The sequence below is a fragment of the Macrobrachium nipponense genome, chromosome 42 (assembly GCF_015104395.2).
Source record: "Macrobrachium nipponense isolate FS-2020 chromosome 42, ASM1510439v2, whole genome shotgun sequence".
Classification (NCBI taxonomy): domain Eukaryota; kingdom Metazoa; phylum Arthropoda; class Malacostraca; order Decapoda; family Palaemonidae; genus Macrobrachium; species Macrobrachium nipponense.
Genome location: NC_061103.1, coordinates 51,445,770 through 51,463,269, shown reverse-complemented (window position 1 = coordinate 51,463,269; position 17,500 = coordinate 51,445,770). Strand labels below are relative to the sequence as shown.

At 39.0% G+C, this 17,500-nt stretch overlaps 1 protein-coding gene across 5 annotated transcripts in view; it reads left to right on the top strand.

Annotated features, from left to right (window-relative positions):
• LOC135213210 (nephrin-like) overlaps positions 1-17,500 on the top strand; it is a 240,456-nt gene that overhangs the window by 148,758 nt on the left and 74,198 nt on the right. For all 5 annotated transcript variants that reach the window (XR_010314097.1, XR_010314095.1, XR_010314096.1 and 2 more), the window contains exon 2: positions 6,031-7,300. Coding sequence is in view for 2 of the 5 variants with exons in the window: in XM_064247192.1 (XP_064103262.1) it covers positions 7,198-7,300 (103 nt within the window). In the remaining 3 variants the exon portion in view is untranslated. The remainder of the gene's footprint in view (positions 1-6,030; positions 7,301-17,500) is intronic.

Here is a 17,500-nt window from a genome sequence, read left to right as displayed (position 1 = left end):
TCCCCTTCCCCAACCCCTCCCCCCTCTTTTTTTATGGAACTCTTACATAACTTTCATAACCAACACACGTTCCTCACATCTTCAGCTTAGTGTAACCATACGCTGCTCTTTTCCTTTCCTTCAGTCAAAATCTTATTGCACGTCTGCCTCAACTCGATAAATAATGTTATGCTTCCACATTATTATTTATTATTATTATTATTATTATTGATTATTATTATTATTATTATTATTATTATTATTATTATTATTATTAGTATTAGTCAGTTGTTGAAACCCATTCATATGGAACAAGACCAACAAAGGTGCCATTGACTTGAAATTCTCTAAGCTTCCAAAGAATATTAAGGTGTCCATTAGGAGGAAGTAAGAGGGGAATACAGAGAGAAGAGACCCAGCTTATTAAAAAAAGAAAAATTAATAAATAAAATATAAATGCATTGCATTAATATATCATTGTCCCCTCTGTCACTTAAATTTTGTCATATTTCTTTGAAAGGCACCTGCCTCTTCCTCACACCGCATCCCTTTGCGTCAATCCATTTCTGAAGCTTTTGATTGGCCTCCTTCCCTCCTTGAGAGTCACATCCACAGGTATTCTCAAACTGGCGCCAACCTTCCCAATCTTTCATCATTCAGGCCTCGCCCGTTTCTATGTTAACGCTGGACAAATTTTCAAAATATTTATTCCATCGAATTAGAAATGCATTCGCTTCACAATGCATCTCTTCATTTGCATATTGTAGTTAAAGATCCTTGTGTTCGTTATCCCTTCTTTGCATTCAGGTCCTTTTAAAAGAAGTTCTTGTCTTTTTCAAAGGTTTTTCTTTATCCACCTTGTTCCCTCTATTTTTATTGCTTCTTTTTCTGCCTCACTTGCATCTGAATGACCCTCTCCATCTCCCTGTATATCTAGACACGTTCTTCTCCTCTGTCATGCTATTGCTCGGTAAATGATATTTCTCTTGTCGTTCACTCCCCTTCTTTATTTCCTTTTCCACACCACCACTCACTGTTTTCATCGCCTCTTATCTTGCTAGATCCACAAACACTCTGCCATCATCCAAATGACCCCAACATGGACTCTTAAACTTCACGTCCTCCCTAAACTCACAGGCCTTGAGGCAAGCCCATCGTTCTTTGATTTCCTCCTTATTATCTCTTCTTAATTTCTTCTTATCAAAAGCGCACTTGTGTTAAACTTCACCATACTTCGCCTAAATTGTAGCTGTGTCAGTTTTGCTTCTGATATTCATGATCAGATATTCCTCCAGCTACTCTTCTTCTCCCTGTCGCATCCGTCAACGTTACAATCCATAATTGTCCATATATTTTGTCCTACTACAGTCTACAAACTTATTTTATCACCATAAGCATCCTCATGGATATTCCTCTCAGAAACCATTGTATTTCCAGTAGTCTTGCCCTTGATCAACATATCCCGACAAGACTTCCTCCTTTTGCATGTACTGCAGGAAGTTCAGGCCCTCTGACTGTAAGGTCTTTTCATTTTGTATCAGAATGAGGGCCATCGAATGGTAGATATGATGGGGAAATGTACATTCTTAGTAGCCACAAATATTGGACTCTGTAGGTTAAAAGAAGTAATATTTTAATCGTATTCATTACTAACTTTAGATGCCATTTATTTCATGCATATATCATCTTGACATATTTTTAAAGGGCATTTTTCTTGCCTTTTTCAAATGTTGTGGCCCTCAACTCATTGGCAGATATTCGCTGTTCTCGTTCTGGCTCAACCGAGTGTTTACCTTTCATCCAAGTCACATATAATATCTGGATAAATCACAAAATTTGAGTTTTTACTGAGTACCCGTTACAAGATGTGGTCTGCAGAGTCTCTTTCCTAAAACTATACTTCTGCCTCATTACACATTACAGTATATCCTTTTTTTGGTTATCATTTTGAGTGAATGTTGTATCCTAAGCCAAACTCGTTCCAGTCGGTGTTCCTCGTTCTGTCTGGAAAGAAATGACGTCAGTCCTGTTCCCAAAGTGTCACTCCTCTTCCCGAGTGTCCTGGTCATCGTCATCTTGGGTCCCAGTTGTTTCAGACGATTCAGAATGCTGCCGATGAAGGCCACTTTCTTAATCATTATTTTTCTCTCCTTTGTTTCTCTTCTTGGTTATTCCCCTCCTCCTGTTGGCATTTTGTGTACGTTAGAGAACGAGGGGCGTCATTGTACTCAAACTTCAATTTTTGTGTTCTTGTGGACGACGTTTTTGTTTAGCTCGATTCTCACTCCTCATCATCTCCTAGGCAGAATCACTATCATGAGTATTATAATTATTATTCCTAGCATACCTCAGAGGTTCATTTTTGAAGCATTTTTGAATATCAAAGGTTATTTCTGCCATTGATATAGTCGAGACCCTTCATTCGGCAGCTTAATTTCCTGTCTGGAAATGAAGCTGCCGAATGAAGGGTCTCGACTATATCAATGGCAGAAAGAACCTTTGAAATTCAAAAATACTTCAAAAATGAACCTCTGAGGTATGCTAGGAATAATAATTATAATACTCATGATAGTGATTCTGCCTAGGAGATGATGAGGAGTGAGAATCATGCTAAACAAAAACGTCGTCCACAAGAACACAAAAATTGAAGTTCGGGTGCCTGGTGTTTCCAAATTCTGTAATTGGTCCAACCGTCAGCCTGGCAGAGCTTGTACCACTTCACAGAGACCACCCTAGAATTCTGCAGGCGCTTCCCACTTATACTATGAATTCAGTTTCGAGTTCCGACACCACAAAACGTTGACATGTTAAGAGCTATTTTCCTTGATATTGAGAGCAGTGCACCTTGCACTGCAGTGTTGTAGTAGAATTGTGAGTCGTTTTAATTATATGAAAAGAATCTGTATCATTTATTATGACAGTTTGTAACATTGAGATAATGCTAGAAGGCGGAGGCGGGAGGGGGGGGGGGGGGCGGTTTCTCTCTTTTTGCAAGGAACGTCACAAGTCATCACTTTTGCCAAAGGACGGGGCTTATAACACGGCAGTTCTTAATAACTGTCATATTCAACCACTACGGAAGGACAACGTTACCCCTTGGTCGAGAGTTCAGGCTCTGGGACCTGTAATGTTCCAGCTTTCCTACAGTTCTCTCATCCCAGTGTAGAGCTTCTGAGAGATATCTGCTCTTTTAAAGCGAGAAAGAGGAGGGAAATTACAGTCGCTCTCTCCTTGCAATAGATGGGCTTTTTGTTTACACTTCTCACGTGTAACGTTTACTATATATATATATATATAGTAATATATATATATATATATATATATATATATATATATGTATTTATTTATATTATTTATTTGTTTGTTTATATATTTAGCCAAGTCCACGGGTAAAAAATAAAGGAGGAGTAGTACCGAGCGCTTTCGTGTTATTTCAACACATTGTTCGAGGTACAATGTTAAAAACACAGAGAACATCCAACAAAGTAAACATAAAAGCTGAAAAAATGGAAACACAAGTATTCAAAGTCCGGTTAAAATCAGTACAGCAGGTACAGAACAGCTCAAAAGGTGATTAAAAAGAAACAACCTTACAAATCTAGTTAACACAATTGGGTCTCGTTTGTAGTACATAGCCTGGCTTACATTCATTAAGTCACCGTGATATTTAATAAAAGCAGAATCAATAACATTTCCGCGAGTTATATTATTACAATAGAAAACAACTTTTGCCCCCTCCCAATGAATCATGTGATTAGAATTAACAGTGTAAAACAAAGCATTCGACATTTGTCCCGTGCTCACACACTATCTCTGTTGTTTAATTCTGGCGTCCAGTCCCTTCCCAGATTGTCCGAGATAAAAAAACTTGCAGTTCATGCAAGGAACCCCGTAAATGCAGCCCTGAGAAACTGGGAGAATTCCTTATTAGTATGTTTTTCAGTGTATTTGAAAATTTGAAAACAACATTAATATTTAAATTCTTGCAAAAACTTGGAACCCTCCGTAAGAGATCATTATATGGTAAAACAAGCACATTATCATTGTTAAAAGCCATTCTCGTAGTTACAAAGTAGTTTTTCGTGCTTTTTGCAAAGCACATTCAACCATATTAGGGTTTTTTATGGTTTTAACCTTTTTCCGATATGTTACAAATATTTTCAAACTCTTCCTGAAGAAATTTTGGGCTGCAGATACGAAAGGCTCTTCAAAACATGGAGGAAAAAGTAGCCTTCTTGACTTGATTGCTATGGTTAGAATAATAGTGAACGTATGAATTTACATTTGTGGGTTTCCTACACACTGAGCATTTAAAGTCATTTAGAGTACGGTGAACATTTACAGCTAAAAAGGAAAGACAACCGTCAATTTCTTCTTCGTAAGTAAAATTAATGGAAGGTACCAAATTGTTCAGTTTGAAAAGAAATGCATTTACATTTTCGGTTAGAGGCCATATACAAAAAATACCATCTACATATCTAAACTACAAAACAACATAAGGTAAAATATTAGGTCAAAATCTTGTTTCAAAAAATTCCATGCATAAATTACTTAAAAGAGGTGAAAGAGGATTTCCCATTGCCATACCAGATTTTTGTGTATAACATTTGTCATCAAAAGGGGATCCTTGCATGAACTGCAATTGTTTTTATATCGGACAATCTGGGAAGGGACTGGACACCAGAATTAAACAACAGAGATAGTGTGTGAGCACGGGACAAATGTCGAATGCTTTGTTTTTACGCATTGATAATTTTAATCACATGATTCATTGGGAGGGGGCAAAAGTTGTTTTCTATTGTAATAATATAACTCGCAGAAATGTTATTGAATCTGCTTTTATTAAATATCACGGTGACTTAATGAATGTAAGCCAGGGTATGTACTACAAACGAGACCCAACTGGTGTTAACGAGATTTGTAGGGTTGTTTCTTTTTAATCACCTGTTGAGCTGTTCTACATCTGCTGTACTGATTTTAAAAAAAAAAAAAAACGGATTGGATCTTTGCTGCGTGAATGCTTTTGTTTCATTTTTTTCAGCTTTTATGTTTACTTTGTTAGATGTTCTCTGTGTTTTTAACATTGTACCTCGAAAATGTGTTGAAATAACACGAAAGCGCTCGGTTACTCCTCCCTTTATTTTTCCCGTGGCAGTGGCTAAATATATTGTCACGCGTTATTTAGTGACATGTGACATATAAGTATATATATATATATATATATATATATATATATATATATATATATCTTAATCGCAAGAATTCACCGACAATAAAAAGAACTTTCGAAAATGATTGGCAAAACATTCATACACCTTTGTAAATACATCCATGCTTTACATTGATAACACTGCACGCAATGGCCGCTCAGACTTGGGGGAAATACTTTGAACCAAACCAGGTTTCTACATACACTCGAGTTTATACACACACACACACTCATTATATATATATATATATATATATATATATATATATATATATATATATATATATATATATCATTTCGAAAGTTCTTTTATTGTCGGTGAATTCTTGCGATGTCCTATTGAAACATGATTCCATTCCAGTATCAGATTCCCGTCTTAGTAGCCATTGATGAACACGAAATCATTTCTCTTGTCATCCATTAGACAATGCAACGAGATTTCGGACAGAGACAAGTTTGAAGCGTTTCAGATCCATTTCGGGCGATACATTTCCCGGTTTTTTGCAACCTCCGGAAGTCATTTCCACCTTGATGAGATTGTAAATGAAACACTAAATGTTCAGTATATATACCTCGATGACTTCTTTCACGCATTTTCTGAGCTCCAGGTGTCCCATTTCTAGCCCTGTATGCTGGAAGCAATCGCGTAAAGGATTTTTCGTTCCTGTTTGATATCAAAGCAAGCCTGTTAAATGTATTGAGCATTCTGTATAGATATGCTTTGAATTGAACTTTACAAGGGTTTAGGTAAGAATTTCTCTGTGGCGTCACCTTCAATTTCTGAGTCACTTGCATCGGATGACGTCGAACCAAGACTGAAATACTTCTCTTTCTTATTGCAGGTTTCCACCGGGATGAGGACTAAGAGCAGATGGTTCAAACGTTCACGGAAAAGGTCGCTGAGACTTGCTGGCGGAACCAGACTTCTGTTCGAAAAGCATAAAACGGGAACAGTCAGAGCCGACAGAGGAGACCGGCCCACCTGAACTTGTCGGAGGTCAGTCGGTCATAGAGGTACAGCGTTGCCCTCTCTTAAGGAGGCAGCAGCAGCAGAGGAGCAGATCAAAGTGAAAACGTGGACCTTCTGTGACCGGGGCTTTTTTCGTTCCGGGGAAAATCTCTCGATAAAGACGTTGTTCAGAGCAGTAGAAATGTTCATATCGTTTGTAAGGAGACGCCGAACATGTTCACTAGACTGTAGTTCTGACAGAACCTGGCACTTGCTGAACACTTCCAGTCCTCACCAAGCATCGGTGACGAGTGATGCCACGAAGCAATTATCCCACGTACTATATTGCATCCCCATCGAAAACAGAGGTACTCCCGTCATTGACAAAGCAGGCTAAAACTCGCGCCTTCTTTGGAATAGCATAAACTGAGTCGTAGCCGAATTGAATACAAAGTTTTCCCGCTCTCTCTTATTAGAAATCAATACGAAGTGAAGGAAAATGGAAAACCGTGGCTCATTAAAGATGAATGCGGCTGTCATCGGCGCAGCGAATCCATTGTTCAGTATTCAACCGATGCTGCTATGTATGAATGAATATGTGCCAGTAGACAGTCTCGCAGATCGCTCCATTCAAACGTGATTTGGTTGGCGCTCTCCTCTTCGTTGTTCATGATTAATAAAGAGTGAAAGTGGCCTCCGATCTCGACACTGTCAAGTTGCTTGGAATCATGCAGAAGGTGTCTGTCTGTCTGTCCGTTAGCCAGGTCTCCCCCCAAACCACTGAGCGGGTGCGGGAAGCATGAAGAGATTTCGAGACCAACTCCTCGGTCGTTGTGGTAGGACGAATGCGCGATCTTTTCCATAGATCCAGTGACGTTATTCCCATCTTTGCGATCACCTTTTTTCTTTAAATGTGAACGATACATTCGGCGTCCCAGAGTGCTATGGGGAACGAAAGGGAAGCGAACACAGCGAGAAGAGAACTCGAGCAGTGTAGTCAGTGACTCAGAGTATGTGACCGCAGACTCAGTCGACCCACTGCTGCTTAAATGACAATCAGATGACGCCTCAGGTCATGAAGGCAACGTGGACTACTTCCTCTCGTTCAATAAGGCTCGTTTCGGCTGTCTTCCTAAGCTGGATTCTGCTGCTCAATGGGCTCGGTAAGTTTCAATAACATCTTGACCATGTAGCACACAACACGACCAAGATTTCTCTAATAGTTGATTTTCACCTTTGTCTGAGCATATGTACAGTATATTGATATTGACTGAATATTTGACAACCTACTCAACAATGCATGACGAGCTTCAGTTGATGTGCTTTTGCAAACAAATAAAAACCTGTGGACAGAAGACGTGAGTGACCCTTTCCCCTTCACTGTGTTCACTTTGGTTTTGTGTAGAGCCCTTCCCAGGGATGGTTCCCTCTCTGGCGGACCCTTGTACGTTTTCTAAGTATGTTGCTTCTTATATATTATAATTGTGTCTTTGAGTGATTTCTCGTCAGTATCGTAGCTATTGCAGAATAGGAGATTCTTGAGCTCTTTTTATTTATTTATTTCTATTTACTTATTTATTTATTTTTATGTTTTGCTTTCTTTCTGTATGATTTCACTGCAGGTGCTATTTCGTTGTATAGTTTCGGTGCGCAGTGTTCAAATGCTCCGTCGCCTGACTTAGTTTGTTCTGGGTTCCAATAGCCTAATATGCGCTTCACTTGCATGTCTGATCACTATATTCATTCCAGGTCTAAAGAAGATTAAGAAGTTTCTCAGGTATGTTGCTTCTCCATATTTCAGTGCCTTAATTCCCATAAGAAGTATTTCGTATTCTATTCAAGCTTTTACTGGGAGCCAATGTAACTCAATGAGTGTTGGGGTTATTCTGTCACGGTAACGTCATCCTTTCATAAATCTGGCACCTCTATTTTGTACCCTTTGCAATTTCCTTAGGAGGTAGTTAACGTTGCAGTAAGTTGAGCCTCGACAGTATTTGGTTATAAATGGATGCTTTCAGAGTATCTTTGTTTAGGTATTTTAAAATAAATGCAATGTTTTTAATATGATAGTTACAGGTTTTTACAATATGCAATATATCTTTTTGAAGTGTTCATATTTTCGTAGTGCAGTGTCAGATCCAAATAGCACACCGTTTTTTTTTTCTTCATTAAGTCTTCATTAAGTTTCAGTCTTCATTAAGTTTCAATTTCTTCGCTGACATCCATTTTTATATCTTTCTTTATTGCAGCAATTTGACTAATGGCGTCTTCTACCGTTTCGAGAGGAAAATAGAGCTTGAGTGTCATCACCAGACAGTTTAGAACTAACCGTGTGAATGTTCAGGATTCTATAAAGGTCACTCAGTTGTGTCAATGCCAAAAAGCAGAGGACCCAGGACGCTGCCTTGGGCATTCCTCTAGTTAGGCCTTTCTTTTCTATGTTTTGTGTCACTAGGTCAATGGTACGGCCCAATAATGATGTCCCCGTAGGGGGTAGTGCTGTCAGTGCACCTCATTCGGTGCAATGTAAGGAATTAATTAAGGTTCTCTGCAGCGTCCTTTCGGGCCCCAGCTGCAACTACTTTCATTCCTTTTACTGTACCTCCGTTCATAATCTCTGCCCTCCATCTTACTTTCCACCCTCTCCTAACAATTGCTTCATATGCAAGTGCTTTGAGGTTTTCCTCCTGTAACACCTTTCAAACCTTTTACTGTCAATTTCCGTTTCAGCGCTGAGTGGCCTTAGTTGCCCCAGTGCTTGGCATAATGCCAAAAATCTATATAAATGAAATTAAAAATAATGACGTCGGTTTCCTCGTAGCATTCGGAAGGTCGTGGATTCAAGGGACTTTATAAATTCTTTGACGTCATTGTTATCGTTATTTATCATGTAAATGTAGGTCGAAGTCACCACAAATCATTGTATTTCTGTTATCAGCCAATAAGTCTAGGAAGTCGCTGAAGAATTCGTCTAGGAACGATCTCTTGCTTGCTTGTGCTTGGTGGTTTGTCCACTGTTATGATTTGTATGTGTTTGCTTATGTGTGTCATTTAGGTGTTGATGTATTCAAATGTACTGAACACATTTTGATTCATTATAGATACTAGTTATATTTTTTGACAGATTCCCACTCCACCACCATTTTTTGCGTTCTCTCGGTACGTGGTGGGAGTTGTGAGTCCCTGGCGTCATTTCGTCTATTTTTAGAACAATCACTTCCATTATTGCTTAGCCAAGCCTCCGTTAGCATGCACGTATCTATACTCTATTTTTTTCCATCTGTCCATCCGCCTGTGGTGTTTGCGTATGGTAACACTGCGTCCCGGTCTTTAGATAGTTACATTCAGCTTACATTCAACAATAATAATAATATCCTATTTCGAATATTAACGGTGTCATTAGCATACAGTAATTTATTAAAACACTTTTCAGTTGCAAATGTACACCCAGATATCCTTTTATTTACTTAAAACTTACACATAGCGTCACTATCTAAAGCCCGGGACGCAGTGTTACCATGCGAAAATACCACAGGCGGATGGACAGATGGAAAAAAACAGAGTATAGATTGTGATCATGTTTGAGATTTCTAATAGTGTTGGTTTGAATTCCTAAGGACTGTGTGTTTATTAAATTGCACAGAATACTATTTATCAGAGCCATGATCATCCGTGTTATTATTTGAGAGCCTTTCGTATTTGTGGTGTGCTTCTGATGATATAGTGCTCAGTATCTGTCATCTTTCGCTTTCATTTCCTTGGCAATTTTCAGATCGACATTTTCAGAAATGAGATTACCTGTCCATGGATTGTTCTTTACAATATTATTGCCAATGTCTTCTTCGTTCTTCGGGACATTGTATATACTTTTATTTTGGGTTTAAGTTTATCCTTCTCAGTTACTGATATATTAATGATTATTGCCTTTTCTATTATTTTTCCTCTCTGGAAATCTTATAAATAAGTTTTTATCTCTTGTTGTTTTAACCTGTTTACTTGACGATGTTAGTTTGCTCATAATTTGCTTATTTCCAAATATTTGCTGCTGTGCTCTCTCTTCGGCTGTAGATTTGATCAGAAACACTTTTTTTTTTTTTTTTTTTTTTTTTTTTTGGGTGATTCTGCTTCAGTTTTGTCCATGTTTGTCATCATCTCTACGACTTTATCAACACTGTCAATTTTGTTTTGAATTTCGTCTATGTTGATCATGACGTCACTAGTTCTGTGTGTTCTTTGTTCAGGCCTCTTGCACTTGTTACAGATGTACATCATATGTTGTCGCCCCAAAGTATAGCTGTGTATCTTTCATCAATTCCTGAACATTCGTAGTGAACCCATGTATCGCATTTCACAACAAGTTCCTTCGTCACCAGCATTTTCTTTAGTGTTCCATCTTTACACGCTGCTCTGATAATTACTAGATGAAGTTCATGTGATAGTTTGAGCTTTCCACTTCTTTTTTAAATTCTACAATATGTGTTTTCTATTTTTCCTTTCTCTTCCTCGTATTCACATTGAACATCGCGCTAACCTTGCATTTTACACAAAACACTTCCCAGACACCTCCTACCTATTCACCAATACAGGTCAATATTGGGTAACTCATCATGAATGTTTCTCCAGTTTTCTTTAAAACTTATAAATCCTATTAAATACTGTACCAATAAAGAAAAGACGATAGTCTCAGTAGGTCCATTAATAATAGTATTGAAAGGAAAAGAACAATGTTATTAACGCAAATATATCAGTTCTGCAAGGGCAGCTTCATAATGTCATCAAAACCTTCTAAGGTGTTGAAAGCTCATGAAAATTTTAATGAACAGGAGAACATGAACACAATAAACCTCTACTAGCCACCATACTCGACAATAAAGCCATAAGTCATTGTTCTTGAGAGCAGACCGTTTCTGAGTTATCCTAAGTTTGATGAAGAGGCAGACTATGCCCTTAAGGTGAACTCGGGCACTATCTTCCCCTAGGTCACTTGCTGGCTCATTGCCCAAGACAAGAGGCTGTTCAGAAGGCCTCCGGGGCCTTTAAACAAATGACTCGGAGCATCTGCAAAGCCAGAAAAAACCAGGCCAAGTGCCCCTTTGAACAGAGACAAAAAGGGCTCCTCCACTCACCTGTTCTCTGCATATACCCCATATGACGACTTGTAGATGTTCTCCATCGTCATCTCCTGGACCTTCACTTCTTTCAAACAGCACCTCACCACTCACCACTCACCACTGGATCCAACTATCCTTCAGTCTCTTGGAGAGGCTCCCAGATGCCAGCAAAGTATGGCATACGCCACCATATAAAAATGACAAGGTCTCCTTGCCCACTCCAGATTCCACTATTTGCCCCCAGAGAATCTGTCTGCAACAAAAGAAGCCTTCCAAGAAATGGAATGGATTGTCCTTTACCAGAAGGCATACAGTCAATGAACCTCCCTACTCCACATAATAAAAAAAAAATAAAGCATCTTGGTGGCCCTGCAAAGACTACAGGTAACCTCTTTCTACAAAAGACCCAAGCCACTTAACACTACCCATCATGGTAGACATCACTTTCACCCTGCTCAGCGGAAGAAGTTTCTCTAATATCGACCTCAAAAATGAACTACTTTTAGGTTCTGGTACACCAAGAAACAAGATGGCAATCCTTATGCTTTTTACCCCTGACATTCAACTACTCTGCGTTACTTCACCCTTCAGACCAGAACTCTGGTGCCACATTTCAGTGGCTAATAGACAACAATCTTTGATAACCTCCTCTTCTGCATCTACTACATAGATTTGATTTGATTTTATGAAATTTAGGCACTGGGGCACTTTCTGCCATTCAATACAAAACCCTGAAAAGAATGAGCTTGAATGGTAGGACAGCAATAAAAAGAAATCCAGAAGATAATGGAAACGAAGTATAAAGATGTAAAGGTGGAAATGGAAGAAAACCCCAAAGTTGCACTAGGTAGAAATAGTTAGAGGAGTAGGACAGCAAGACTGAAGGAAGGCAGTGGCAATGGAGGTCGAGTAAAAGGTTAAAAATTGAGTGCAGATCACCTGTTTTTGGTTGTGTAGACTGCAGGTTTATCAGTAGAGGTCTTATCAGTCTAATCAAGTTAGTTGTTGATCTGCATCCTGAGTAAGAGGGTCCAAACGGCTAATGAGAGAGCAGAAGCCTGAGTCTCGCAATAGATTTGTGCATCAAATGGTCATAAGCTAGACATATTGTACCTACTATTACCGTATCAAATTTTATTTTAAAATAACAATTTCCTGCTTGAGGAGTTATATCCTAATGTACACTTGATAAGTGTCATTTTTGCTCATTACATGCCCTCTGACTTGAGGATATTTCGTGAAGAAGAGTTATCAGTAACTTTTTAAGTTAGCAAAAGTGGCTAAAAGTTTGCATAAAGATTTTAAGATATTTTATTGCATCTGGTGCAAATATAGATCAGTATTATGGTCCATGTGTAGTTTGCCAAATGTGATCTCCAAAATATCCAAAAGGTAGGAAATATGTTCCTTGATCATATTATTCTGGTCAGACAGGTCACACATATGATTTAACCACATTAAAATATAGGTACACTATTAATAAAGGTGGGAGATCCCAGTGAAATCATTTCAGTTCAAGTGTAATCTCATATGTGACATACCAATATGAGCCTTTATCTTCTTCTTTCCCACTGTTATCCCTATGTTAAGGAGTCGGTTGCCTGACCAAACTTCTCTCCATATCTTCCTTCATTTTATCTCGCCATCTAATTCTCTGTCTCCCTCTCGATCTTCTTCCTCTAAAAGGTTCTTCCCAAGCCCTCTTCATGTCCTCCTCGTCATCCATCCTCAACACATGCCCATACCATCTCAGTCGTGACACACTTATCACCTCTGCAATTTTTACTAAGCCGGCCCTTCTGCTTATTTCATCATTTTCCAGTTTCTCAAGCAGCGATATTCCCAAAATCCACCTCAGCATTCTCATCTCTGTTTTCTCAAGCTTTACTTCCTCTTTTCTTCTTAGAGCCTATGTTTCTGATCCATATGTTAACACTGGTCTTATCACTGTGCTATAGATCTTGACTTGTAGCTTGGTTGGTATTTTCTTATCGCATACAACTCCAGCTATCTCTCTCCACTTCCCCCCACACTGCTTTTATCCTACTGTACACTTCAGCCTCACACCCACCCTCCTGGCTTAAAGTAGATCTTAAGTATTTAAACTTTCCCGTCTGTTTTATAATCAAGCCTCTTCATTCTTGTATTACTATTCTGCCTCAATCTTCCATGCTGTTCACCAAAACCTCTTTTTATTAACATTCGACTTTAAGCCACCCCTCTCTAAATACTCCCACCACTCTCCAACCCCTCTCTGTAGGTCCTCCTCATCTTCAGCAGTAATCAACAGATCATCGGCATGTATCAATTCCCACAGCACTTCATTCCTGACCTTTTCACTCAACACATCCATGATCAGCACAAACAAAAATGGGCTTCATGCTGACCCCTGGTGTAATCCAGCACTAACTGTAAAGTTTTCTGTTATTACTTGTGTGCTCGTTTTTTTTTATATATCATCTCGACCAGCCTAACCACCAACTTTACTGGGACTTTCCTCTTCCTCAAACACCAAAACATCACTTCTCTCGGGATTCTATCGTATGCTTTCTCTAGGTCTATAAATGCACAATAAAGCTCCTGGTCTCCCTCTGGCCTCTTTTCCTGAAGCTGCCGTACTATGAAGATGGCATCTACTGTCCGTCATTCTCTCATGAATCCATGCTGCTGTTTCCCAATCTTTACAAGCTCTTTTAATCTCTCATCCAGTATCCTCTAAAAACTTTCAACCCCTGCCTTGTTAGTTTAATCCCCCTGTAGTCACCACAATCCATGACATCTCTATTCTGCTTGTATATATATACCATTAGACTCTCCTCCCAGTCCCTTGGCATTTCTTCGTCTTCTTATATAGCTTTTAATAAATCCATCATCCATTTCTCCCCCTCTGTACCTGGTAATTTAGTCATTTCAATTTGGAACTCTGATGTACCTGGTGCTTTACCATTCTTCATTTTACTAAATGCTCTCTTCACTTTTGTATCCTGTATCTCCATCACTGGTCCCTTGACTGCCTGTGCTTCCCCCCATCACCTCTCTCTCATTTTCAGTATTTAAAAGTTGTTCAAAATGCTCTCTTCATCTCTTCTTAATATCTTCATCCCTATACAATATATCTCCATCTCTATCCTCGATGACACCCAATTTACCCAAATCCTGTCTCTGCCTTTTCCTGAAGTTTGAAATCTTATAGATATCCTTTGTGCTTCTCTTAATCGCAGTCTTTCATTCAACTGCTCTGCTGCCTTTCCAATAGCCATACTTACCCTGTTTCTCACATCTCTTTCCTCTTCTCTGTACCGTCCCTCTGCACCCTGTGCATGCCTTACTCTCCGGTCCTTAAATGCTTTTGATTTTCTTTTAATTGATTCTTGCACCTCTCCATTTCACCACCACTTTTCTCTTCACGACACTCCTTATCCACTGGTTCTTCCCACCAGTTCCTCTGCTTCCCCCACACATATTTCTGTCTGCCCAGATATTTTCCACTCTGTTACCTCGTCCAACTTCTATGTTCCCCCTTTCCTGCCATCCCACTCTTCTAAATTGCTCCCCCTTTTCTCCATTAAGTTCCCAAATCTTAATTCTAGATCTCCTCTTTCTCTTTTTGGGTTTCCTCCCTCTCATTTTCAAATTCATCACCAACAACTTATGTTGTTTAACACATGCTTCTCCCAAGATCACTTTGCAGTTCGTCACATCGCTTTTGTCGGTTCCTCTAACCAAGATGTAATTTATTTGGCTTTGTACTCCTCCACTTTCATAAGTTATCAAGTATTTATCCAACTTCTGAAACCATGTGATCATACAGGCCAATTTAAAACTTTGTGTCATCTCCAATATATAATCCCCATCTTCATGTCTAACTCCAAACCTATGGCCTCTGTGTACCTCCTCATAACCATCTCTTCTCTTTCCTACCCTGCCATTCATATCAGCTCCTATTATTAGCTTCGCCTCCTCCCTCACTGTCCAAATGACAGCCTCAAACTCTTGTCTAAATGATTCTTTCTCTTGGTCTTGGCACCCCATCTGAGGAGCGTATGCTGATATTATGTTTACTTTGTCCACTATTATTATTGGAATCTTTAAAAGCCTGTCATTTACTCTCTATACTTCTACTACTTTTTCCTTCCAGTTGTTACTTACTATAATTCCAACTCCATTTCTTTCCTCTCTTGACCTGCTGTCATAAAGCTTATTACTGTTTCCTATCTCTCTGGTCCCATTCCCTTTCCACCCAGTCTCCTGCACGTACAAGAAATCTGTCCTCCTCCTCTCCATCACAACTACTCTCTCCCTCAGTCTTCCTGTTAGATTACCAACGTTTCACGTACCTGCTCATGTCTTCCACTCTTTTACCAACTTCTTTGGCATCAGTCATGAACCCTGTGGTACCCCTCGCCCATTTATCCCGCCAGTAGGGGTATTCTGTTACGCATCGCTTACAGTGGATGCACTAGCCGCATTCATATTTCTTACAACACCAGGCATGGTTCATTGTTTGGGAAAGGGGTTTTTACGACCACATGCCTGCACAAATGGAGTGGGTGGAAAGACTGAATGGAGCTGGATTGAGCATGAATCATATCAAAGGCTGGGACCCCTCCATCCCTGCAGCTTTATTTATTTATGACAGATTCCCAGAGTTTCTCATGAAATGTTTTCGTTTAAGCTTCTGGACGGGAGAACTGTGAGAGATCCCCTTCATATTTCACATGAACTTTGAAAAAATGAATCCCTTGATACTGGAGAGGAAAGTTATTACAAATATGTCGTGGGCCATTATTTGCAATTGGATGAGGAGACAGAAAGAATCTTTGACTTATCTTTGACTTAGAGGCAAATTGTTTTGTAGAAGAAAATGAGTTTTTAAATATTGTTTGATCTGTTGAGAAATTCAAAGTTTTATCATTTTAGAAGAAAATTTGTCTCGTAGAAATGTCAGCAGCTGCTAACAGGCCTACTGACTCTGAAGAACTTAAATTCAAGACTGACCAGACTGGCTCTGGCTCCATGGACATACTCATTCGAGATTGGACACATAAGGGTCCGTGATCAAATGTGTGCTGATTTGCTCTGTGATGTTCAAGAGGTTAAGTTTTTCTTAATTGTTGTTTAGAAATTTATATCCAGAGATCTTGTTTCATAAAACTACAGTTTTATTTAGAATCCTGGAAGTGTGAAGGTGCTTCTCACTTATTGTCTCCTCCAGAAAACCAAATTTATTTCTGTTAGTCTCCATTGATGTGAGAAATAACACCACAAAGCAGGTGCAACTCGTTGTGACTTTAGATAGCTTAAAGAAATGCCGGGACGATGAGGTGATTCTCCTGGCATTAGTGGCGACGTTGTTAACCAGTTGATTAGCTGTCATAGTGGCTCGTTTTAAGATAGTGCGAGTTTTGGCAAGATGCTCCTCAGTTTGAAGGATCATCATGATTTGAATGAACCCCACTAGTGTCCCATATTACGTGCCTTGGTGTGGTTAGCATTGAGACGCAATTATAGATTGTCATGGAGTGCAACTACGATAAAAGAAGAGACAGGCAAAGTGAATGAAATTCCATGATAATGTTAAAGATAGAACAACAATCAAATAGATGTAGAATATATATATATATATATATATATATATATATATATATATATATGTGTGTGTGTGTGTGTGTGTGTGTGTGTGGTGTATATAGATTTTATAAAATTATATGTAAACATATATGGCATATATATACAATTTAATGAAAATTATATAAAAAAGGCCCATCATGATGGTCCTAAAGGACAATAAAGTCAGCAATAAGAAAAGTGAAAGAAATTGAAGAAACGTAGTAGAGAGAGAGAGAGAGAGAGAGAGAGAGAGAGAGAGAGAGAGAGAGAGAGAGAGAGAGAGACCTAAGCACTCATATATTTCAATGCAAGAGCATTACTTTTCCAGTTTTCCAGACTACACGAACAACTGTTACAAAAAGGAGAGGTGAGCGAAAAAAGATATACAAAGTTGGCCAGTTCAAACAACAAACGACTCGGATTCTTGGTAGCCTAATGGGCCTCTACAAGATCTATGGAGAGGATACCGGGAACTCCAGGAAGGGACGTAAAAGGCACATCCAGCAGTTGAAAGAAAGACTTGTCAGATTCAGAAAGAACCCAAGAACGAGCGACGAGACCAGTTTCGAAGAATGGAAAATAGAATCCACAGTGAAGATTAATAATTACAAGAAGGTGGAGATGGAAAATATTCCAATATAT